The sequence below is a fragment of the Chrysochloris asiatica genome, unplaced genomic scaffold, assembly GCF_000296735.1.
Source record: "Chrysochloris asiatica unplaced genomic scaffold, ChrAsi1.0 scaffold00026, whole genome shotgun sequence".
Lineage (NCBI taxonomy): Eukaryota > Metazoa > Chordata > Mammalia > Afrosoricida > Chrysochloridae > Chrysochloris > Chrysochloris asiatica.
Genome location: NW_006408544.1, coordinates 10,542,626 through 10,567,628, shown reverse-complemented (window position 1 = coordinate 10,567,628; position 25,003 = coordinate 10,542,626). Strand labels below are relative to the sequence as shown.

Here is a 25,003-nt window from a genome sequence, read left to right as displayed (position 1 = left end):
GCGGCAGCGGTTATGAGGTTGGCCCAGGATCGGACATTGTTTCGTTCTGCTGTGCATGGGGTCACTATGAGTCAGTTCTGACTCAATGGCACCTGATAACCTAAGAAAAACAATTTTCAGTTAAGGGAGACTCCCATCTTGGCCCAATAAAGATGATGTCAAGATGAGGAAGGTGAAGGGTAATTTGATTGAAAGCATGAAAGCAAGGAGCTCAGAGGTATACCTCAGATGCTGTTGTTATTAAATGCATTATTGTCGGTTTTGACTCCCAGCAACTCTGTACAAGGTTTCCAACGAGTGGCTGAAAGGTTTGAACTATGAACATTATGGTTAGCAGTTCATTGCTTATCATACAGCATAATACCAGGACTCCAGTTAGAGTTTCTCAAATAGCAAGTTACTTTCATTTTTATGCACTTTCTAACAAGGAAGTTATATATATATATATATAAAAATATATATATAATTCTAAGGACCATGTTTTCATTTTATGAGCTAATTAACATAAATGAAGATACAATGGAGGATGGAGGGAGAAGTGTCATGGCAAAAAAGATGTTTTTTGGCCTGTGACATCCAAACCTTACTATCAGACACACATTTTCTTACTGTGCTTGTACAACTGAACGGAAGCCATTTTAGCCCTTTCTTGTTGGCTTTATTTAGTTATTATCTCAAGCTGCCTTCTGTTATTTTGGCATATTTTCTTGTTCCACAAAGGGGGAGGAGAGTTGAAAATTACTTAGTATTGCGAGGAACAGGAGGAGGGAGATCCAAATGAAGTGGCCTCACTATATTGCTTCTTTGTATACATGTGTATATATATATATCCTCTTTGCAGCTCCCTAGCTATTTCATTTTTGAAAATCTAGATGTCATCTTCATGGTCAAGTTTTCACAGACCTTTCTGCCACGATGCTGCAGAACAAATGGCACTACTCAGAATTATAAAAGTTGCCTGTCCTTACATAAGACCATGTTTTCACACTATTATATCTATCCAACTATCTGTTCACTTCTGCACTTTTCTGTATCACTAGTAACTTTTTTTGGCAGGGAATGCAGAAGGAGCAAAAGATACTATTATCTTTGCCTGTTTCCAAATGCTAAACCATTATGAAACAAATTAAAATCCTTTACATTGGACCAAAACAGACCATCTTCTTCTTGGTCCTTACTCATCAGATAGGTCCACCTGCCTGTCTCTAACTTTGATTCTCTAGAAACAGAAAATTTAAATGTTTGGCTTCAACTAAATAAAAGAAGTCATATTCCCTTTTAAAGTGGTCACTTTTTTCACTCACCAGAATAATAAGGTAAAGTCTCTGTTTTGAAGCTGTATGTGCAATTCAATGTAGCCAAATGTGTCAAATATCGTGTGTGTTGTTGTTAAGTGCCCTCGAGTCAGTTCCGACTCATAGGGACCCTGTATGGAGCTTCCAAAGAGGTTCTGGCAAGCCAAATTTTGAACATCAGGAACTATTCCCTGGATCTGTTACTTTGTTGGTGTTATTGTTAAATTCCTTCAAGGTTCCTACCTCAGAACAATCCTGTATAGGGTTTCCAAGGCTTTTAAATTTTTGCTGGAACCAAAAAAGCCTTATCTTTCTCCCATGCAGCAGTTGACAGGCTCAAATCATGGACATTGCTCTTTACAACCCACTGTGTATCAGTGCTTAAGTATTGATAACTTATTTGATGATGATAACAAAACCAAAAAACAAGCAAAATTTGAATGGGAAGGGAATGATTTTTACAAAGAAGCTTGTGGCTGACTAAACTTGGCCATTGCATTGAACAATCTTGAGAGTAGCATTGGCAGATTTAGCAAATAAAATTATAGGTCACCAAATAGTGCATGAGGAACACTTATATTAAAAGTTCATCTGCATTTTATCTGGTATTCATATTTCACAGTATTTCTGCAGAAAAAAAGATGTGTAAGTATATTTAACTTCTTACCTCTGTTCTCACTGTTTCTTAATCTGGTTTTCTTCTTGTCACAGAATGGAAACTATAGGACTATATCTTTCAAGATACTTTGCAGCCATACTCCTTCTTCTGATGGTTACTCCAAGTTTGGGTATGAATCTTTCCCCTGTCTTTATGAGTCTGGAAAATTTTAACTGTATCCAAAAATAACAAGGAAGAAGCAACAGTGACAAGTCCTTTTGACCATTGCTCCTCAGATTTGATCTATTGTTTATATTGCTTAATGAGTAGGAATTGTAGGATCCAGTTTATGGTTAGGAAAAAGTATTTGTAATCAATCAATCTTCTTTAGCATGTACCAAGATTGGGCTACATTCTAAGGATAAGAAAGAAATGAAGAGCATATAAGTGTTTGAGAACCTAACATTCATATTGAGGAGCATGATTTATGTACTCTTCTGCAGTGAGAAAGTCTCTGAGATGTGTATCCATATTGGAATGCATATTAAAACATATAGTAAAAGGAGGCTTTTGGCATTCTGACTCATGCTTTTAGCCTTTTGTTGCTCTCTCGTTTCTCAGAACAGTTCATAGTGACTACTCCAGCGGAATCAATCTTGGCTCCATTAGGTGGAGTAGTTGAGCTCAGCTGCCAGCTATCCCCACCACAGAGTGCAGAACACATGGAGGTGCGCTGGTTCCGGGATCGTTACACACAGCCTGTTCACCTGTACAGGAATGGTAAAGATGTGTATGGAGAAACGATCTCCGAATATGTGGAGCGAACAGAGTTCCTGAAAGAAGCCATTGGAGAGGGTAAAGTGACTCTCAGGATCCTTAAAGTCAGTGTAGATGATGATGGGCAATACCATTGCTTCTTCAAGAATGGCAATTTCTATGATGAAACTATCATAGAACTGAAGGTGACAGGTAAGGATGAATGACTTTGAAATTTATATGCATCCATGATCTTTACCCCACCTGAAACTGATTACTAAGAAAATTATCAGCTTTTCCTTTTACATATTATATGATTTGGCTAGCAAGTTCAAATTCATGAATTTGATTTTTAATCTGGGAAGAATGGAGGATCAAGAATGAAAATTATATCTGTGTAACCATCAGCTCTATCAGCAAGTACTGTCAGTATATATAAACACAAACTAGAATCCTGGTAAGGCACTGTAGGATAAGTACTGGACTGCTAACCACAAGGTCAATGATTCAGACCTACCATTTGTTCCTTGGAAAACTTATTTAGGGTGACTATAAGTCCAAACAGACTTGACGGCACTGATCAGCAATACACATACAATGTTAAACCTGTAAAGGATAAACAGAATCCTTTTAGGATTTATTGCTATCCTCTCAATTATTCTAACACATTAGTAAAATGACTTTTAAAATTAAAGGTTGTTGTAGTTAGGTGCTGTCAAGTCAATCCCCACTCATAGTGACCAGATGTATAACAGAACACTGCCCTCTCCTGCTAAATCCTCATGATTGTTGTTAAGCTTGAGCCCACTAGCTACTGCCATTGCTTCAATCCATCTTGTTGGGGGCGGGGGGAGTCTTCTTTTTCTCTGACCCTCTACTTTACCAAGCATGATGCCCTTCTCTAGGGATGTCTTCCCTCCTGATAATTATTTCTGAAGTATGAAAGACAAAGTCTCGTCATCCTGGCTTCTGAAAAGTATTCTGGTTTTACGTTTTCCAATATAGATGTGTTTGTTCTTCTGGCAGTTCATGGTACTTTCAATATTCTTCGCAAACACCAGAACTCAAACGCATTAGTTCTTCTATGGTATTTCTTATTAAGTGCTCAACTTTCAAATGCATATGAGGCTATTGAAAATGTCATGGCTTGGGTCAGGTGCACCTTAGTTTCAAACTGTCATCTTTGCTCTTGAACACTTTAAAGAGGTCTTGTGCAGCAGATTTGCCCAGTGCAATACATCTTTTGATTTCTTGACTGCTGCTTCTATGAATGTTACTAGTGGATACAAGCAAAATGAAGTCATTGACAACTTCAATCTTTTCTCCATTTATATGGATGTTATTTATTGGTCCAGTGCTTAGGATTTTTATATTTAAGGTGCAATCCATATTGAAGGCTGTGGACTTTGACCTTCATCAGTAAGTATTTTAAATCCTCTTTGCTTTAAGCAAGCATGGCTATTTCATCAGCCTATGGCAGGGTGTTAATGTGTCTTCCTCCAATCCTGATGCCATGATCTTCTTCATATAATCCAGCTTCTCAGATTATTTGTTCAGCATACAAATTGACTTCTTGTTGTTGTTGTTGTCAGGTGCCATCGAGTCGGAACCGACTCATAGTGACCCCATGCACAGCAGAACGAAACAATGTTCGATCCTGGGCCAACCTCACTATCGCTGCCACACTTGAGTCCATCAATGATGTCACCTGGCTGATCCATCTCGTTGGGGGTCTTCCTCTTTTTCTCTGACCCTCCACCCTACCCAGCATGACATCCTTCTCCAACGATTGTTGGAGTATGGTAAAACAATACAACCCTGTAACATACCTTTCCTGATTTTAAACCATTTATTATCCCCTTGTTCTGTTCAAACCACTGCCTCTTGGTGTATGTACAGGTTCCATAAAAGCACAATTAAGTGTTCCGGAATATTCATTCTCTACAATGTTGTCTGTAGCTTGTCATGATTCTCACAATCAAAAGCCTTTGCATAGTCAATAAAGAACAAATAAACATCCTTCTGGTATTCTCTACTTTCAGTCACAATCCATCTGACATCAGTGATGGTATCTCTTGTTTCACATTCTCGTTTGAATATGGCTTGAACCTCTGGAATTTCCCTGTCAATGTACTTTTGAAGCCATTTTTGAATTATCTTTAGTAAAAATTTACTTGCATAAGATATTAATGATATTATTTGATGATTTCCACCTCTCTTTGGAATGGGCACGAATATAAATCTCTAATAATCAGTTGGCTAGGTAGCTGTCTTCCAAATGTCTTGGTATAAATTAATGTGTGACTCCATTTTTGCATCAGTTTGTTGAATTTCTATTCCATCAATTCCTGGAGGCTTGTTGTTTGCCAGTGCCTTTAATGCACCTTGGACCTCTTCCTATAGTACCATTGGCTCTTGATTATATGGTATCTTTTGAAATGGTTGAACATTGAACATTTCTTTTTGTTACACTGACTCTATGTATATCTTCCATCTTCTTTTGATGCTTTCTTCATCATTCAATATTTTGCCCAAAGAATCCTTCAATCTAGCAAGTCAAGGCTTGAAAAGTGTAAATAGTTACCACATTATGAATGCAATCTGTTCCTAACTGATGGATGAAATCTGTTCCTAATTGTGTCTTTAATAATTTTTTGGTATTTGGACAAGGTACATATGGTTCTTATTTTGCCTTACTTTAAATCAAGAAATTTTAATCAATTATTTCAAAGCAACATGTGAAGCAAGTGAAGGTGATTTTGATTAAAAAAATTGTTGCCCTCACTTTGAAAATTTGCATAACATTAAAAGCAAGTAGGCATTTTGGTCAGGCTGCTAACCTCAAGGTCAGCAGTTCGAAACTACCAGCTGTTGCTCAACAGAAAGATTAGGCTTTCTGCTTCCGTAAAGATTTACAGCCTCAGAAACCCTATGCAGGGTCACTATGAATCAGAACTGACTCCATGGAACATAACCACCACCACCACCACAGGCATTGTCTATAAACTGGACATTCTTAACTGATGGAATGCCTGTGTCTTAATCTTTGCAATAATCTCCTTAATGATAATTCTGATCTCCATTTCTCCCTGACTCAATTCACATACTACTTAGTTCCAGGATCAGCAGTAGACTGCGAACCACAAGGCCCACTGCTCAAACCCATCAGCTGCTCCTTGCAAATCCTATAAAGTATCACTGTGAGTCAGAACCAACACAGTGGCACTTAACAACAATAATTTGCCTAAATCCATTTTTAAAGGATTTTATAATCTTGAGTGCCCTCCAATTTGTATGTATGCCAATATGTAGCATGTAAGTCAAGTACCTCACCCTTGAAGTATTTTAAATGACAAAGAAATAGAAAGGAGATAAGAACTTAAGTAGACTTAAAGCGATTCCTGAGTGTTATTGTGTAAGAGTAGTATTCTAGGTCAATTCACACTTAACATCCTTATTGCATGTTGTTGTTGTCAGATGCCACCAAGTTGGTTCTGACACACAGTGACTCTATGTACAACAAAATGAAACACTATCCAATTCTGGTCCATCCTCACAGCTGTTAGCTTCGAGTCCACTTGTTGCTGTCACTGTGTTATTCCGTCTCTTTGGGGATCTTCCTGTTTTCACTGACCCTGCACTATATCCTTCTCCAGAGGCTGATCCTTCCTAATAACATGTCCAAACTGTGAGAGATTAAGTCTCACCATCCCAGCTTTTAAGGAGCATTCTTGCTGAACTTCTAACACAATTATGTTACCCAGTAGCAACATGTGATTATTTAAATTTGTCAAGATAATTAAAATGAAAATGCATTTCTTCTTGTAATAGTGGCCACATTTCAGATGTCTAATAGTATCAAAAGCCCTGGTGTGACACTGTAGGATAAACACTGGACTGATAACCACAAGGTTAGCAGTTCAAACCCACAGTCACTCTTGAATTGATGTCACGATGAGTCAGAAATAGCTCACTATGAGTGAGAAAACAACACAGCAAGAATGAATACTATCATGTTACAAGTGCAGGTCATATTGACAAATGCAAATATAATATTCCTATAATTGCAGAAAGTTCCACTAGGAAGTGATGCTCTAGAGTAGCATTCTAGTTGTCTACTCATTCTTTCTTTGCCCATACACAGGAAAGTCTTATGTCTCAGACATTGTCCTGAGAAATTTCAAGTATGTGTATTTTTTTCTAATCTGACATCCACTGATTTATTTTGAAAGCAGTAGTATATTGTTTACTGCGTGCAAATACTTGCTGTATTCAAATAATAAATAAATTGAAGTTGAAAACTTATATTTATAAAATTTATTGTTTTCATATAATTTATCATGGTGAGTCAGGATGTCAAAATGATGAAGGTACAAAAACATTAAACCATAAATTTCATTAGGACTGGCATCTTGATTATTTTTGTTCATTGTTATAATTCAAAGACCTAACAAAGTCATCTAGATTTAGTAACTCATCAATGCTGTTGTTGCTGTTAAGTGTCATCGAGTCAGTTCAGACCCATAGCGACCCTGTATATGGTTTCTGAGGAGCGGCTGGTGAGCTTGAATTGCTGACCTTGCAGTTCAAACTGACACTGTAGTCCAGCACATTAACCCACAGCACCACAATAGGACTCATCAATAATATGTACATCAATAAATACACTCAGGTAAACTGACAAATAAGTGAAAGAATCAGGGCATATGGAGAATTCATTTCCCCATTTATCTTATGTAGAGTCATATTGTTAATTTGTATACCATAGCCTTCAGTCTGACTTCTCCTTTTTTTTTTTTCCTTTGAGTACCTTGTCATGACACAAAGCTTGGTTAATAATATATTTAAGGGCACAGGGATTGGGTGGGAGCTTAGTTTCTTGCCTTAAACTATAAATACAAGGTTTTCTCTTTCTTTCCAACCAGCTACAAACTTAGATATACAGATTGTTGTGCATCCTCCTAATATCAAAGGGGTATTGGTGGAATGTAATTCAGAAGGCTGGTTCCCACAGCCTCTGATGAGTTGGAGAAACAACAGAGGAGAGATAATGCCATCTGTATTCACATCCTACTCGATGGATAGTGCCAAATTGTTCAGCATGAAGATGACCCTCCTCCTTAAAGATAAATCTTATAGAAATGTCACGTGTTGTCTTCAAAACCCATTAACTGGTCAAGAGGAAAGAGTCAGCATTGTCCTGTCAGGTGAGGTCTGTTTGTTCATTCTTCAAATGTCAGTCAATGTTATGAAATGTATAAGCTAAAGAAAAAAAAATCAATATGCTTTCTTCTCTTGGTTTCCAGGACCTTATTTTCTCTGGGCTTTACTGATTATCTTGCTGTTTTCTTTCTTATTGTGTTTTAATAATTCATCATGTTTACTTTACCTTTTTTATGTTGGAATTCCTTTCTTAGAGCATCATCTTCAAATCTTTTCTCTCACTTATGACTGCATCCCATCTTATGGTTTTAAGTATAAGCAATATGATGATAATGGTGTTTTGTTAAGTACTGTTGAGTCAGTTATGATTCATAACAACCCTGTATAGGGTTTACACAGCTGGTGGGTTTGAACCACTGGCCTTACCATTAGAAGTCCAGTGGTTATCCTACAGTGAGCGGCACACCAGGACTCCATAATACAATGATGGCTCCTCAAATTACACTGCTTGCCCTAAACGCTCTCTCAAACTGTCTCCTCATTTCAAGACTCATTGTTCGTACTTAGAAGTTCGGTAGGTATCCCAAACCAAACATGCCAAAAGCCAAACTCCTCATTAATTCCTACTTTGCTTTTTTTACTGCCTTCCCATGCCTCTTTATATTTTCAGTTTTTCAAGATAAAAAACCTTGGAGTCATCTTGACTCTCATTTTTTAAATCATCTTCAATATCACATCTGTGTAGAAAAAATGTGTGAATAATAGCTGCACTTCAAAATAGATCCAGAGCGTCACCACTTTCTCATCACTTTGTATTTGCATCTCAGTTCTGAGATATTATCACACATGATATACATTTTAGCAATAGCACCCTCAAACTTTTCCCTAGTTGTATTCTTATCCATTAGGCATATTCTCAACATATAGATTAAATGACCCATTTAAAAATGAGTCATAATATATCACCCCTCTGTTTAAACCCTGCAATGACTCTCATTTTATTCAGAGTAAAATCCCTCACATTCCTTCAATGAGAGTCTTCATTACCTAGCTGATTTCATTTCCTAATGCTCTCCTCTGTTCACTGAAGTCCAGTCACAGATACATCCTTGCTATTTCCTAGCCAAGCAAGATATGCCCCTGTCTTGGGTCTTTGCATAACCAGTTTCCTAGCATGCTCTTAATTGCATTAAATTCCCTCATCACCTTTAAGTCTTTACTCAAATTTCAGTTTCGTAAGAAGGACTACCCTAACTAACTTGAAAATGCAAACTTTTCCCCACTTCCTGGGATTCCTAAAACTCCTTACCCTGCTTTATTTATCTATCTTTAAACAATACGAACAGTTTTTTCCAACTAAATAAAAGATCGTTGGTGACACAATGTGCTAAACATTTGGACTGATAACTTTAAGGTTAGTTGTTTGAACCCACAAGCTGCTCCATGAGAGAAAGATGAGAAAGTCACTGTGAGTCAGAATTGACTGAATGGCATTGGGTTTGTTTGCTGGGATTTTTTTGTGTTTTGTTTTAACCAAGAGCACTGGTGTGATGTTGTAAGATGAGCGCTGAACTTCCCACCCACCAGCCATTCCTCAAAAGTCCTATACAAGATAGATATGAGTTAGAACTGACTCCACTGCACTTAACAACCACAACAACATGTATTTCATTTATTATTTATTATAACAAGTCTATCTTCCCTTCTAAAATATGGACATAGAAACTGTTTTTAGTTTTATATACCTCAATGGTTGTACCCCAGCTGTTTCAAATACTGTATGGTTAAGTTGATATCTCTTAATATAAATAATTGATAAATAATTGATATTTGAATGATTCAAATAAAGCCAAATGAGTGCCTTATAAACTGCTAAGTAAATATGTATGCATTAGAGTTTGTGTGGTGGTGGTGGTTATGTGCCGTGAAGTCGGTTCCAACTCATAGTGACCCTGTACAGGGTTTCCAAGGCTGTAAATCTTTACAGGAGCAGACAGCCTCATCTTTCTCCCATAGAACAGCTGGTAGTTTCGAACTGCCGACCTTGAGGTTAGCAGCCCGATTCATAACCACTACGCTATCAGAGTTACTTAGAGTTTGTGGATGCCCATGAAATTAATGGTAGAGGCAGATGCTGAGAGCAATTCTAATATTAAGATGACTATAATTTAAAAGTTCCCCTAACCAGTTTAGTAATTTAATACAGTCAGAATATTTTTTAATTTTTCTGAAAGAAACCAAACTTCACATTATGGTTATATTAGAAACAGCAAGATAATCCCATAAAATAAACTATTGCAAGGGGTAAAGGAAAACTGAACTGTCCACTGCCTGCTCCCAGAGTTCACAAAACAGCACACATATGTGTGTACATTTGTGCACATGTGTGCACACAGACACAAAGAGAGAAGAGACAAAATGTTTGTTAATTTATTTACAAGTTCAATAAATAACAAAATAACAAGAGGTATACAAGGGTAGCCATCTGGGTATTATGCTGTAGGATAAGCACTGGACTGCAAAGTTGGTTTGAATCTTAAGGTTGGTGGTACAATCTCTCCAGCCACTCCTTAGCAACCATATACACGTCACTTATGAGTTGGAATCTATTCAAATGAGCTTAACAACAACAACAACAATAAAAGAGTAAGAAAGTTGGTTAAAAACAAACAAACAAGAATGACTACTAGGGTTTAAGTTTATGCATGGTCAGGGTTATTCCACACAAAACATGATTCATTATGCCTCAGTAATTGGCGAATGAGTGTAGACAAGTTCACTCAGTAAAACACTTGTCTTAGTCTAATTATGAGTCCTGGTGTGGCACTGTAGGATAAGCACTGGATTGCAAGATTGGTTGAGCCACAGTCAGCGGTTCAAATTCACCGCTGTTCCTCAGAAATCCCATACAGGGTTGCTATGGGTCGGAATTGCCTTGATGGCACTTAACAACAAGTCTTATTGTTGTTGTTGTTAAGTGCTGTCGAGTCGGTTCAGACCCATAAGGACCCTGTTTAAGGTTTCCAAGGAGCAGCTGGTGAGCTTGAATTACCGATCTTGCAGTTCAAATGGCTGCAGTCTGGTGCATTAGCCCACGGCACCACACCAGGACTCATTATGGTCATGGCTGTGTGCCGTGGAGTCGGTTCTGACTCATAGCGACCCTGTACAGGGTTTCTGAGGCTGTAAATCTTTACGGGAGCAGAAAGCTATAGGGTGCCTTAAAAATGACTAATCAAATCAGTGGCTTCTTAGTATATATTTACTGTACCAATCGAATTCTAGGCAGAGAGGTCAGCTGGTTACAGCAACTATTCTGGGATCCAAAAGGGTAATCTTAATAGAAATTTATGCATGAAAAAGAAGGCAAAGGTAATTTAAAAGATAGGAAAAAGATGAAAATGGATGTTTAAGATTCTGAAACACGCTGTTCAACAGAGAATAGTTAAAATGAATGAAAAAACTGATGAAATGAACAGAAAATGTCAGTGGGTAGCTTGAGAAGACAAAGTAAAATATCACAATGAAATGTGTGAAGACCCAGAGTTGGAAAACCGAAAGAGAAGAATAGGTCAGCACTACTCAAGATGATGTTGGTGGTTATGTGCCATGGAGTCGGTTCCAACTCATAGCTATCCTGCACAGGGTTTCCGAGGCTATAAATATTTACCGGAGCAGAAAACCTCATCTTTCTCCCTCAGAACAGCAGAAGTTTCAAACTGCTGACCTTGAGGTTCGCAGCCTGATTCGTAACCACTACGCTACTCAAGATGCTATGGGCAAAATAGTGAATGATACAGGAAGCATCTAAAGAAGATACAAAGGGGCAGGAGTGGGGGAGTAGATGGAAGGAATACACAGAATCAATGTATCAATTTTCAAGCATTCCAAGAGGTAGCATATGATCAAAAATCAGTGGTATTAAAGAAAGAAATTCAAGCTGCACTTCCGTTAGTGAAGAACAAAGCCCCAGGAATCAAATGAATGCAAATTGAAATGTTTGCACTGAAGCAGTACTGGAAGCACTCATTCATTTATGCCAAGAAATTTGGAAGACAGCTACCTGGCCAACCAACTAAAGAGATCCATATCTGTACCCATTCCAAAAAAAGGTGATCCAATGAAATATAGAAATCACTGAACAACTTCATAAATATCATATGAAAGTGATATTTTACTGAAGATAATTAAATTATTGTAGCAGTACATTACACTGACTGGGAGCTGCCAAATTCAAGCCAGATTCAGAAGAGGATATTTAACAAAGGCTATCACTATTGATGTCAGTTGAATCTTGGCTGAAAGCAGAGAATACCAGAAAGATTTTTACTTGTGTTCTATTAACTATGCAAAGGCATTCAACTGTGTGGTTTATAATAAACTATGGATAACATTCTGAAAAATAAGAAATCCAGAGCCTTTAATTGTACTCCTGTTGAACATGTACATAGACTAAGAGGCAGTCTTTTTACAGAAGAAGGGAATAGTGTGTGACTTAGAATTAGGAAAGATGTGCATTGAGGTTGTATTCTTTCACTATACTTATTCAATCTGTATGCTGAGTAAATAATCCAAGAAGGTGAAATATATGAAGAAGAGCACAGCATTAGGATTGGAGGAAAGCTCATTAACAATCTGTGATATGCAGATGATATAACATTGCTTGCTGAAAGCAAAGAGGGATTGAAGCGTTTATAGACTGTTGTCTTTGATATGGATTCCAGTTCAATATAAAGAAAGCAAAAAATCCTACAATTGGATCAAGAAACAACATCATGATAACATAGAAAAGACTGACATTGTCAGAGACTTCCTTTTGCTTGGATACACAATCAACACTCATAGAAACAGTAATTTAAAAAATCAAATATTGCCGTGGGCAAACCTGCTGCAAAAGACCTCTTTAAAGTGTTAAAGAGGTAAGATATCACTTTGTGGACTTAGGTATTTTCAACTGCTTCCTACGTATGTGAATGCTGGACAATGAACAAGGAAGACCAGAGAAGGATTGATACAACTGAATTATGGTGTTGACAAAGAATATTAAATATACCAGGGAGTGCTGAAAGAACAAATCTGTTCTGGAAGAAGTATAGCAAGAATGCAATTTGTAAGTGAAGATAGGGTAACTTCATCTCATGTATTTTGGACATGTTTTCAAGACGGACTAGTCCCTAGAGAAGGACATCATGCTTGATAAAGTTGAGGGTCAGTTACAAAGAGGGAGACACTCAGCAAGATACATTGACACAGTGGCTACAACAATGGCCTCAAAGATAACAATAATTGTGAGGATGTTTTGTTCTGTTATAAATGGAGTTACTATGAGTCATAACTCACTAGGCAGCACTTAGAAACAAAAAATCAATCTTGAATTTCTTTAAGATCACAGGATGATCCTGATGGCTTAATAAAAAGACAGTATGAACAGTGAAGACTGCACTGGTGAGAAGAAGATTAGGAAAGTTGAGCCAAAGGACAAGCAGTTATAATGCGCTTAATCATTCTTTGAAGGTAGCAAAGGCTGCCTTATGATAATTTCATATCAATTTACCCTATCCATCATACAGCCTTGATCTTACACCTTCAGATTTCTTTTTGTTCCTCAAATTTAAGAATATGGAAAAGAAACATGTTTAAATCTCTTGAGAATGTCCAAACTGCCATTTTGAAGTGATTTAAATCAAAGAGCACAGAATTCTTCCAGGATAGATTAGAGAGTTGGAAACACTGCCTTCAGAATGGTGTAGACTTACATGTAAGATATGACAAGAAACAATCGCTTCACATCTTGATATTTTTCTATGATTTTCATAGGAATTCTTTTGACTTACCTAATATTTTTCCAGTTAACATTTTCATAAAGTAGTGGTGGTTGTTATGTGCCATTGAGTCAGTTCCAACTCATAGTGACTTTGTATAGGGTTTCTGAGGCTGTAAATCTTTACTGGAACAAAAAGCCTCATCTTTCTCCCACGGATTTTCTGATAGTTTTGAACTACTGACCTTGAGGTTAGCTACCCAACCTGTAACCACTATGCATCAGAGTTCCTTTTCATAAAGTAGGTATGCCATTTTAAAACACAGTCCTTTGAAAGGATTGTAATTACCACAAGTTTTGAGGAAGAAAACTCAGTTCTCAAAGAGACAGATATCTTAGGGATACCTTATCTTCCATTCACTCAAAGTCAAAAAACCTGGATAAGATTAAAAATTTAGGATGAAAATTATTACTTAAAATGAATTATATTTAGGACTTTGTCCCTGTCTGACTTTGGAGCTGATAAAGCTATTTTTGAGTGCACTGAGTTTCAGGATACAAGAACTCTTTTGGATAGAGGAGTGGCTTTCTGTCTCATGAACTGTTTTTGTAAGTGCCATTAACTTGGTTTTACTCATAGTGACCCTTGAACTACATGCATGAAAGTCATCGGTTCAGTCTGAATTTGTTCTGCATCGAACACAAAAATGTTAATAACAGAACAATTTTTTCCTTGGCTCTGTAGTAGTTTCCTGGATTCATATACTTGTATAGCATTTTGGGACATAATGACTTACACCTTTTACATAGGTTAATGTTTTTTCCTCTGGGAAGAAGGATATCAGATTTTCAAACAAAATGACTGCTGTCCATGTACAAAATGAGACCAAGCATATGCTTACTGACATGAATAGGAGATGAGGAGAGCCTATACAAATTTATATCTCTAAGTGGAACTTTGTTGTTGTTGTTATGTGCTGTGGAGTCGGTTCTGACTCATAGCGATCCTGTACAGGGTTTCCGAGGCTGTAAATCTTTATGTGAGCAGAAAGCCTCATCTTTCTCCCATGGAACAGCTGGTAGTTTCGAACTGCTGACCTTGTGGTTCACAGCCCGATTCATAACCACTACGCTACCAGAACTAAGAAGAATCATTTCAGACCCTATTCTTTGGAGAATCCAGGATTCCATACGTACTGGTTAGACAAATAGTCCGAAGGAATTGGAGTTGACTTTGTGACCACTGGAAACCTGTGTCTGAGACTTACTGGGAGCAATCTAGCTTGGTCCCTCCCCTTTAGCCAGGGAGGAAAAGCAACAGAATAGATGGGGAGACATAGGGAGACAGGTCTATACTCACCTTTGCTCCAGCCTCTAAATTTCACCAGACCCAGCCCCACTTCAGAACCTACCTTCTGTTCCTACCCAATTATAACTGTTTCCCCAAACTGACTTTGGTCTAGTAGGAAACATGCTTTGGTTGAACCATCATTGCTAGTTTGGTGGGTCCAAACACTCTGAGTTTCCTAAGTGGTAGGATTTTCTATTTCAGACAAACTGTTTCCATGGAATACTCATTGGATATTGATTGTGACCATGATTGTGGTTATTCTACTGTTCTTTCTCATTGGGTCTAGTGTTGAACTACATTTAATACAGCAAGGTAAGTGGGCATGGAGGGTGGGAGCAACAAAAAAACAGGACAATTAAAGCTGAATAAACCTTGATTCTGATGCCACATCACCTCACGAAGTGCTAAACTCTTGGGGTATAAGTTTAAATATATGCCCTACACCTATTCCTGATCCCATATACTTTTATCTTTCTGCTATGGTTGCAGACACTGCAGATTCTTACTGTTTGTTTGAAAGCCTCAGTGTCTTATACCTCAATCATACTGAAATCCCTTTTCTCCTTTGGTGATAGCTTTCAAAGCAAATTAGGAAAACATTTTAACACTTTACTCCTAAAACAATTTATTGCTGTGTTTTGGAACTGGACCCTGTGCTGGACATAGTGTCTAGGTCATAGAGTCAGAACTTATACCAACTAAATGTGAGAAAAAGAAATGTGTGTGACCAAAATTATAGATTTTTTAAGCAGACTTGCTTTCAGACCTTCCTCTTTCATTTTATCTTGCTAAAATCATTTCAATAGATTTCTCCCTTGACTTATTAAAAGGGTTCAGTGACCGAGACAGCAATGTCTTAACTTCACAGGGCAATAATGGCTGAGAAGAGGTCACTTAGTAAACAGTTTATGACATTGGAAAAAAAATAGACCACCCAAGGAGCTATGGTAGTGTAGTGGTTACGTATTGGGCTGCGAACCTCAAGGTCAGCAGTTCGAAACTACCAGCTGTTCTGTGGGAGAAAGATGAGGCTTTCTGCTCCCGTAAAGATTTACAATCTCGGAAACCCTGTACAGGGTCGCTATGAGTCGGAACCGACTCTACAGCACATAACCACCACCACTACCAGGGAAAGTTATACTGGCTACAACATCAAGTACCTTAATTTTCGTAAGAGAAAATGTTTCCATCTATTTTCAGTTATACTATATTTGGAAGTGAGTTGCTAAGATTTGGGACAAATTTAAGAAATAAAAATAGAGCTATTCATAATTTGGGGATACATTACATCAAACTCATAGGTATCATCTGGGACAATTTTAACTTTCATGAATAGATTTTTCAGTGGTCTCTTCTGCTTTTTCACAAACCCTTTAGACTCTTCACTGTTCATGTGTAGTTTAGGTGTCAGCTGAGTATTTTGGCAGAGCTTTGACTCAGATGTTTAGTTTGAGTCTCTTCATACTTCTTTCTTTTCCTGGATTTCCCCTTTACGCTCCCACCTGTTTTTATAGCCTCAGGCTGCCATTTACCATCATAGCTGTGGGGCTGGGGAGGATTCACACTTCAGAAAGTTACAAACTCATAATTTTCATCTCTTCTAGTTGCTGTTTTATAAAAGTAAACTCTTTTCTAACAACTGGTTTTTCAGACCTTTAAAGACTTGTTTTCCATGATGTGTCTACTTATTACAAGTGCTGTTTTCTTTAGCTGCTTCAGTTTACCTTTTACTACATGTCCTCTTTTATTGCAGATCTGCCTCTGTGTACCTTACACCTTACTGAATTGCCTAAGGTCACACGAAGGTCCTGGTTGAGGCATTGTAGGATAAGCAATGAACTGCTAAACCACAAGGTTCAAATCCACCAGCTCCTTCTTGGAAACCCTATACAGCGTTGCTATGAGTCAATGACTCAACAATACTCGACAGCACACATCAGCCAGCTCACATGTAACAAGTGTTGTCTTCACCTATGAATGCTCTTAGGAGATTCATAGTTAGAGACAATTTGAGGTTATTATTATCAAGCTGAAGCCCCTGTTTTTCAGTAGTTCCTCATATACAAATCTGAACTCCTAATATTTTATTCAACTATCTCGAATACATTTTTGTAGTTATTTCAAATGGGTAATTTTCAAGAAGACTTAGGAATTATCACATCAGCACAAGAAACTCATATTACAAGTTCTATACCAAGGGTTTCACAATTACTCATGCAGCAAACCTTCATAATATTCATTGAGATAAATAATATTACCTCATTTTTCATGTAATGAAAATGAGGCATAGCAAAATGAAGTATCCTACCTAAAAGCATACAGCTCATTGTTGTTAAGTACTGTGGAGTCGGCTCCGACTCATAGTGACCCTGCACAGGGTTTTCGAGGCTGTAAATCTTTATGGGACCAGAACGCCTCATCTTTCTCCTGTGGAACTGCTGGTAGTTATGAACTGCTGACCTTGAGGTTGGCAGCCTGACTTGTAACCACTACGCTACCAGAGCTCCTTTATACAGCTAGTGGTGGTGGTGGTGGTGGGGAAACATTTGAATGCATACCAAGTAGTTTCTTATATTCCATCACTTAGCCACAAGGTTAAACTGTCTGACTCTCCAGTTGTAGAATAGATACCACCTGTAGTATTGAGTGCCCACATCATAACGTAGAACATTTCACAGAAATTAATTAGTCAATGATACAAAGATTTTGAACATTTTATTTTATGAAGAGACTTTCATTCATGAAATTGGTCTATCCAAAGCTCTTAGGATCTCTTAGGCAGTTCAGATGTCCCCAGAGCAATCGTCCAATCTCTTTAGAACCATCTTGTGTTCTCCAGTGAGCTTCACTGATAGATGGACTTGGTGGGGAAAAGTAAAAGGAGTTGCTTTCCTACAGGTTACTTAAGCCTCAGTCCAAAAGCTGTCCTATCCAATATATACTGCTTTGACCAGTCACCTCCTGATCCTTGAGGCCTAAGCCTTAGTCTATGCTAAGTAAACACAGAGAAATGGAATCAGAATATAGTGCATGCTTTCTTGGCATAGCTCTCCCCAGTTCAAAGCACTCCCACACCAGTAACTCTAAAGTTATTATCTTTCTTTTTCTTCAGGTAGTTTCTGCCGCATAAATTCTCCTTTGGTAATAAGTCTGGGTATTTTCGGGATTTCAGTAGTTATAATCGTGGTGCTCAACGTCTATCTACGTAACAAGAAACGAGGTAAGCAGGATCCAAGTTGTGGGAACTGATTGGAAAAATTTCCCTGAATGTCCCATCTCTGATAAGACATCTAGTCAAAGAAGAATACTACTTATGTGAACTATTGTTGCTGTGGTTCTGTGCTGCCCAATTGGTCCAACTCATAGCAACCCTGTAGAGGTTTTCTGAGAGGCAGCTGGTGAGTTTGAACCACCAACCTTGCAGCTAATATTCTAGTGCTTATCTTACATGTGATAGAGTTTGGGTTCCAGGAAGTTGAATTTTATGGGCTTAGTGATACAAACTGCTGGTGCTTCTTTTTTAAAGGGAAAAAAAACCCCAGAAAACTCCTTGAATATACTAGCTCTGTTAGTACCAAGACATTTGAATGATCATTTTGTTTTCTAAATATGTTGATTCTACTTGTATTTTAATTCAGTATATTTAGAACTTCTGGGATCATAGATATCTAATAGATACTGATGAAAAGCAAAAAATCCCTCTTCTCAAAAAAGTTCATATATTCACAAAAATATGGCTCAATATCATGGTGTGCATGGACTCCTAAAGTCGATCCTTCATCCCTTTGATTTTCTTTGGAAGTGAAATTAAAATGATACTGTGAATGCTTGGGTATTACTGAAACTCAGAATATTTGAAGTTGGCCCTCAGCTTTATTCATGAGACTCCCCATTGAAATTCTATATACTTGGTTAGGATCAGCAAGGTAAAGTAAAATTTTAAATGATAAGCTGGACCTGTAGCCAAAAATCACAATGCAGAAATGATAAAGTTGGACTGGGCTATTTAGAGGTTTTAATTTATTAATTTTCTTTTGTGAATGGTCTTGAACCAAAGCAGGCAGAAGGTGTCTTTTTAAATTTCTTTTAATCAAGTCCACACTTGATTCTTGAACGTTACCATGCTAGTAAAGAGCAGCAACGACAGTAAATTAAATGCCACACCCATCACTCTCCAAAGGAAAAGAGGAAGATAATATAGTAGCAACTCACCCACTGCTGTTCTATCAATTCCAACTCATAGCAACCCTATTGTTGTTATTGATAAGTGCTGTTGAGTCCATTCCAACTCATAATGACTCTGTATAGGTTTCTGAGGTGGGTTTGAACAGTTCCATAGGGTTTCCAAGACTTTAAATATTTACCAGAGCACACAGCTTCATCTTTCTCCTTTGGAGTGTCTGGTGGTTTGAACAGCTGGTCTTGTGGTTAGCAGTCCAATGCATAGCCCACTGTGCCATCCTTGATATAGTAATATGCATTAAAGGAGTCCTAGTGATGCTGCCAACTGAAAGTGAAGCGGTTAGGACCCATGTTATATATGGTCTCTATAAATCAGAACTGAGTTGATGACCCTTAGCAACAACATTTTAAACAACACTGGAAAATATTGTATGATTCAGGAAGCATCAAAAGAAGATGGAATGAATACAAAGAGTCACCATACCATAAAGAATTGACCAGTGTTCAACTATTACAAGAGGTAGTGTACGATCAAGAACTGATGGTACTGAAGGAAGAATTCCAAGCTTCATGGAAGACATTGATGAAAAAGAAGCTTCCAGGAATTTATAGAACACTCATTGAAATATTTCAACAAACTGATGCAGCCCTGGAGACACTTACTGTTCTATACTAAGAAATTTGAAAGGCAGCTATCTGGCCAACCAATTGGAAGAGATCCATATTATTGCCCATTCCAAAGAGAGATGACCCAATGAATGAAATGTGGAAATCATCAAACAATATTACTAATATCACCTGCAAGTAAAATTTTGCTAAAGGTAATTAAAAAATAGTAAATGAACAGAAAATTGCCAAAAATCAAGCTAGGATCAGATTACTGATGACTTCAAATGGATCTCGGCTGAAAGCATGGAATACCAGAAAGATATTTACCTGTGCTTTATTAACTATGCAAAGACAGTTGACTGTGTGGCTTAGAACAAACTATAGATAACATTGTAAAGAATTTTGCTCATGAGGAACCTGTACTTAGACTAAGAAGAGGTTGTTTGAACAGAACAAGTGGATACTGAGTGTTTTAAAAATCAAGAAAGTTGTTGTATCATTTCACCAGACTCATTTAATCTGCATGCTGAGCAAATAATCTGAGAAGCTGGGCTATATGAAGAAGAACATGGCATCAGGATTGAAAGATAATTCATTAACAACTTGTGATACATAAATGATATAACCTTGCTTGCTGGTAGCAAAGGGGACTTAAAATATTCACTGGTGAAGATCAAAGAATACAGTCTTCTATATGAAATGTACCTCAATGTAAAGAAAACAAAAATCCTCACAATTGGGTCAATAAATAACATCATGATAAGTGTGGAAAGATTAAGTTGTCAAAGACTGCTTGGATCTACAATCACCATTCATGGAAGCACGAGTCAAGAAATCAAATGATGTATTGCATTGGGCAAAACTACTGCAAGAGTCCTCTTTAAAGTGTTCAAGAACAAAAATCAATTTGAGAGCTAAGGTATGTCTGATGCAAGCCATGGTATTTCCAATTACCTCCTATGTATATGAAAGTTGGACAATGAAAAAGGAAGACCATAGAACAGTTGAGTCATTTGGGTCATAATGTTGGAGAAGCATATTAAAAGTATCATGGACTTTCAGAAGAGCAAACAAATCTGTATTGGAAAAAATACAAATGGAATGTGACTTAGAAGTGAGGATGGTGATATTTTGTCTCTCAATCTCAGACATGTTATCAATAGGCACCAATCCCTGCAGGACATCATGCTTGGTAAAGTGGAGGGTCAGCAAAAAGGAGGAAGACCCTCAATAATATGTATTGACACAGTGGCAGCAGGAATGGGCTCTAGTGTACCAGCAATTGTGAGGATGGTGTAGGATTGGGCAGTGTTTTGTTTTGTTGTGCATAGGGTTGCTATGAGTCAGAACCAACTCATCAGCACCTAGCAACAATAATAACAACATATGAAAATCATTTAGACTAGCCTCATATACAATACAGTGAAACCTGTGAGAGCTACAAGTAGAGGGTGACTTGTTTGTCTGGATCTCTAAGTTTTCTGTCTTTGATAGAGTGCAGTCTTTCCATTTCTCTGTAGCTTCTCTCCGAGTACTGGTGTAGGTTTGTAGTGTAAATACTGGACTGCTAATCACAAGATCAGTGGTTCAAACCCACCAGCTGTTCTTCAGAAACCCTTTATAGGATTTCTATGAGTCATAACCAGCTTGGCAGCACTTTAGAAGAACAGCATAGCTCCTTTTAGTAGAAAATATTTGAGTTTTTCCTTCTCTGACATGTTTTATCTTATACAGGTTTGGACTTTTGCAGTTTTTGCTGTACAAACAATATGAATGTTTGCTATAATTATCAATGGACTCATGCTGTGGTGCTGTAGGATCAGCAGTGGACTGTGAACCACAAGGTTGGCAGTTCAAATACACCAGCTGCTCCTTGGAAACCCTACATAATAGGATTGCTATGCTTGGAACCGACTCAACTACATATAACAACAATTATTATCATTATCATAAGTATAAATGCTATTAAGAATTCCAGCCTGAATTTATTTCTGGAGTTCTTTTCCCGTGGAAAAGCTGGACTTCATGTGTGTCCACAGCCATCTTTCTCCTCATCAGTTCATTTCATGCGTTCCTTCCCCTGTACACCACCTTCACCTTAACTTTCCTTCTAAGCATGGAATAACTCTAGTCATGTAAGAAGGAAAAATAATTTTGAAAAATCAATTTAGATTAAAATATGCACACACATACCCTCTTAGCATTTTGAAACAATTTAATTTTTAATTTTAATTTTGTTTAAAAACAAGTTTGGATTTCTCCTGAATGTTTGTTATCTCATTTTCCTATTCCCTTAACACATTCCTCCAGAGTAATTTTGCTATATTTTTAAAGAGTATTTTATAAAAAGAATTGCTGACCTAATCAACAGCAGAAAATTTGTCTCAAACTATGGAGCATGAAATAGATATTAATAAGATGAGACCCTCATCCTCTATTTATATAAGCTCAGAACATATGGAATATGCAAACTTCTTAATCTTCATTACATGATTTTGAGGTTAGCAATTATGGTGTCGTCTGAGTCTTCTCTTCTTTCTCAAGAATATTGCCAATTATTTCTACTGTCTTTTAAATAGCGTAGATTTGAGGAATCTCCATCCCTACTTCCCATCCTCACTATCTTTGTTGTCAATAAACCCAAATTCATGTTTATTAAGATTAAATCATACTCCTTTCCAGAATCATCCACATAAGCATTATTCACATAGGTCCAGAAAGGATGGAGTTTGGTGTGTCATCAAGTCGACATTTGAGTAGCAATGACCCTTATTACAGAGTAGAACAGCCCCCTATGGTTGTCTATACTGAAATCTATAAAGAAACAAATCACCAGTTTTTTTTCTCCTGCAGAGTTACTGGGTGGATTTGAACTGTCAATCTTTCAGCTAGTTGCACCAACAGGACTCCTTGGCACCTGAAAATTAAATCTATCATAAATTTGTTGTTCAGCCCGTCTTTTCCTGCTGTGCCCTTTCTAATTTGTACATCTCTCTCCAGTCCCTATTTCTGATCCACATTTCCAGTTGGATACTATGTGGTTGGAAGATATGACTGTGGTCATGAGTGTGCTGATCATCTTCATCATCATGCTCATTTCTTCTGTTTACCTCAGATTGAGAGGTAAGTGGAATGGGAATATGGCAACTGAGAGGGCATCATTCTTGTGACTGAGGTTCACCTGAATCAAGTCATGGTATTTTCAATAACCTCATATGCATGCAAAAGCTGAACAGTGAATAAGGAAGACAGTAGAAGAATTGATGCTTTTGAGTTAAAAGGTGTTGGAGGAGAATATTGAAAGTGCCATGGGCTGCCAAAAGAGCCAGTAGATTCGTTTTGGAAGAAGGGCAGCCAGAGTGCTCCTTGGAGGCCAAGGTGGCCAAACTTCATCTCTCATACTTCAGGCATATTGTCAGGAAGGACTAGTCACTGGAGAATGATATCATGTTTGGTAAGGAGCTCTGGTAGCGTAGTGGTTACGAATCGGGCTGCGAACCTTAAGGTCAGCGGTTCAAAACTACCAGCTGCTCCGCGGGAGAAAGATGAGGCTTTCTACTCCCGTAAAGATTTACACCCTCGGAAACCCTGTACAGGGTCGCTACGGGTCGGACCCGACTAGTTGGCACTTAACAACAACAACAACAAGGTGGAGGATCAGACCCCCAACGAGATGGATTGGCCAAGTGGCAACATCAATGGACTCAAGTGTGGCAACAGTAGTGAGGTTGGCCCAGGATCAGGCAGTGTTTTGCTCTGCTGTGCATAAGGTCGCTATGGGTCAGTACCAACTCAATGCCACCTAATAACAACAACTAATATTATAGATTTGTCTATTTTTTTCGTCAGTTGTATTAAAGTTTGATTTATGTATTTTAAGGCTTTATCATCAATGTATATGTATTACGGTTATGTCCTCTTGTCCTTCTTTGTCTCTTATGCTCGTCTTTGCCTTGAAGTCTATTTTATCAGAAACTTATTTTGCCTCTTCTCCTTGCTTTTAATTGCCTTTAGTTTGATGCAATTTTTTCTATCTTTTGATTTTTGTCTTTGTGTGTAAGATTTGTTTTTTTGTAGACAACATGTTGAAGGATCCTATTTTCTTATTTATTCTGCCACTGTCTGTCTATTGAATGGTGCATTTAATCCAGTTTAATTATTGATAGGCTTGAAGTGATTGCTGTCATTCTGCTACATTTTTGTGTTTGTGTGTGTGTTGCAGCTATTTTTGGTTTTCCACATAATTTTCTGTTATGAATTAGTTTGTGTGTTTTCCTGTCAATTTCTTCATTGCTATTGTTTCCATGTTTACTAAATTCTTCATGGTTTTCCTTTAACTTGATTTGTTGTGAAAGTGTATTAAATTTTTTGAGCTTACCTGTAATTTATTAATTTCTTCCCCTGTTTAGAACAGTGTATTTTATCTTGAAATTTGCTTGATTTCCTCACCGTTATGATGTTCTCTAACTAGACCTTTTGCTCTTTTTGTATTGTATTATTCTTCATTATAAGTTGATATCTGTGCTTTCTTATACTCTGTTTTGCTGGTTAGTTTGTTTTACTTTGGATAGTTCTTTATGTGGGTTAATTTCTGGGTGGTATTTCCATGTATGTTAATCTCATGTTGTTCTCTGCTATTGTTGGTTCTCAGTCCAAAGGTCTCCTTTTCATTTTCATTTTTTTAAAATTTTGGTCCAGTTATTACAAATTCCTTGAAATTCTATTCATCTGGAAATGTTCTAATTTTGCTGTCATATTTGACTGACAGTTTTTTTGGGTATATTATTTTTAGTTGGCAATTTCATTCTTTAAAAGTTTTGTATACATCTTCCTATTGCCTTTTTGCTTGCATGGTTTCTTTAGAAAAATCAGAGCTTAGTCGTATCAGTCCTCCAGTTACTTAACTTTACATTCTTGAGCTTCTCTCAGGATTCTTTATTTTCTTTGAATTTGGATAGTTTGATTATGATATGTCTTGGTGGTTTTCTTTTGAGGTCTAGCCTGTTTGGAGTTCATTCAGCTTCTTGAATGGTTATCAACTCCTCTTTCATGATGTTAGGGAAGTTTTCTTCTTACAATGCTTCATCTATCTTTTCTGTGTTTTTCTTTGTTTCTTCTTGTTCTGAAATTCCTACTACCCATAAATTATCACTGTTCATGTTGTCCTACATAAATCTTAGGCTTCCTTTGGATTTTTTTCATTCTCTTTCCTCATTAGTTTTCTAGCTTACTTTCATTGAGAGATTTATCTTCCAACTCACTAATTCAGGCCTCTATTGGGTTGAATC

General features: G+C 37.4%; 1 protein-coding gene across 1 annotated transcript; it reads left to right on the top strand.

The window, feature by feature from the left end:
- The first annotated feature begins 163 nt into the window (after window positions 1-163).
- On the top strand, window positions 164-24,619 carry LOC102826842 (selection and upkeep of intraepithelial T-cells protein 2-like). The gene is made up of 6 exons (XM_006839856.1): window positions 164-217; window positions 2,007-2,083; window positions 2,489-2,862; window positions 7,575-7,856; window positions 22,716-22,838; window positions 24,579-24,619. Exons 1-6 carry the CDS (start codon window positions 164-166, stop codon window positions 24,617-24,619), a joined length of 951 nt encoding a protein of 316 aa, XP_006839919.1.
- Window positions 24,620-25,003: the final 384 nt, after the last annotated feature.

What these genes read in the sequence shown, in the direction of transcription:
- LOC102826842 (XM_006839856.1), top strand. Translation starts at nt 164, where the DNA reads ATGAGGAAGGTGAAGGGTAATTTGATTGAAAGCATGAAAGCAAGGAGC. An exon ending in GATGGTTACTCCAAGTTTGG is followed by an intron (nt 2,084 to 2,488) that starts GTATGAATCTTT and finishes TCATGCTTTTAG; the next exon opens with CCTTTTGTTGCTCTCTCGTT. An exon ending in AGTCAGCATTGTCCTGTCAG is followed by an intron (nt 7,857 to 22,715) that starts GTGAGGTCTGTT and finishes ATCTCTCTCCAG; the next exon opens with TCCCTATTTCTGATCCACAT.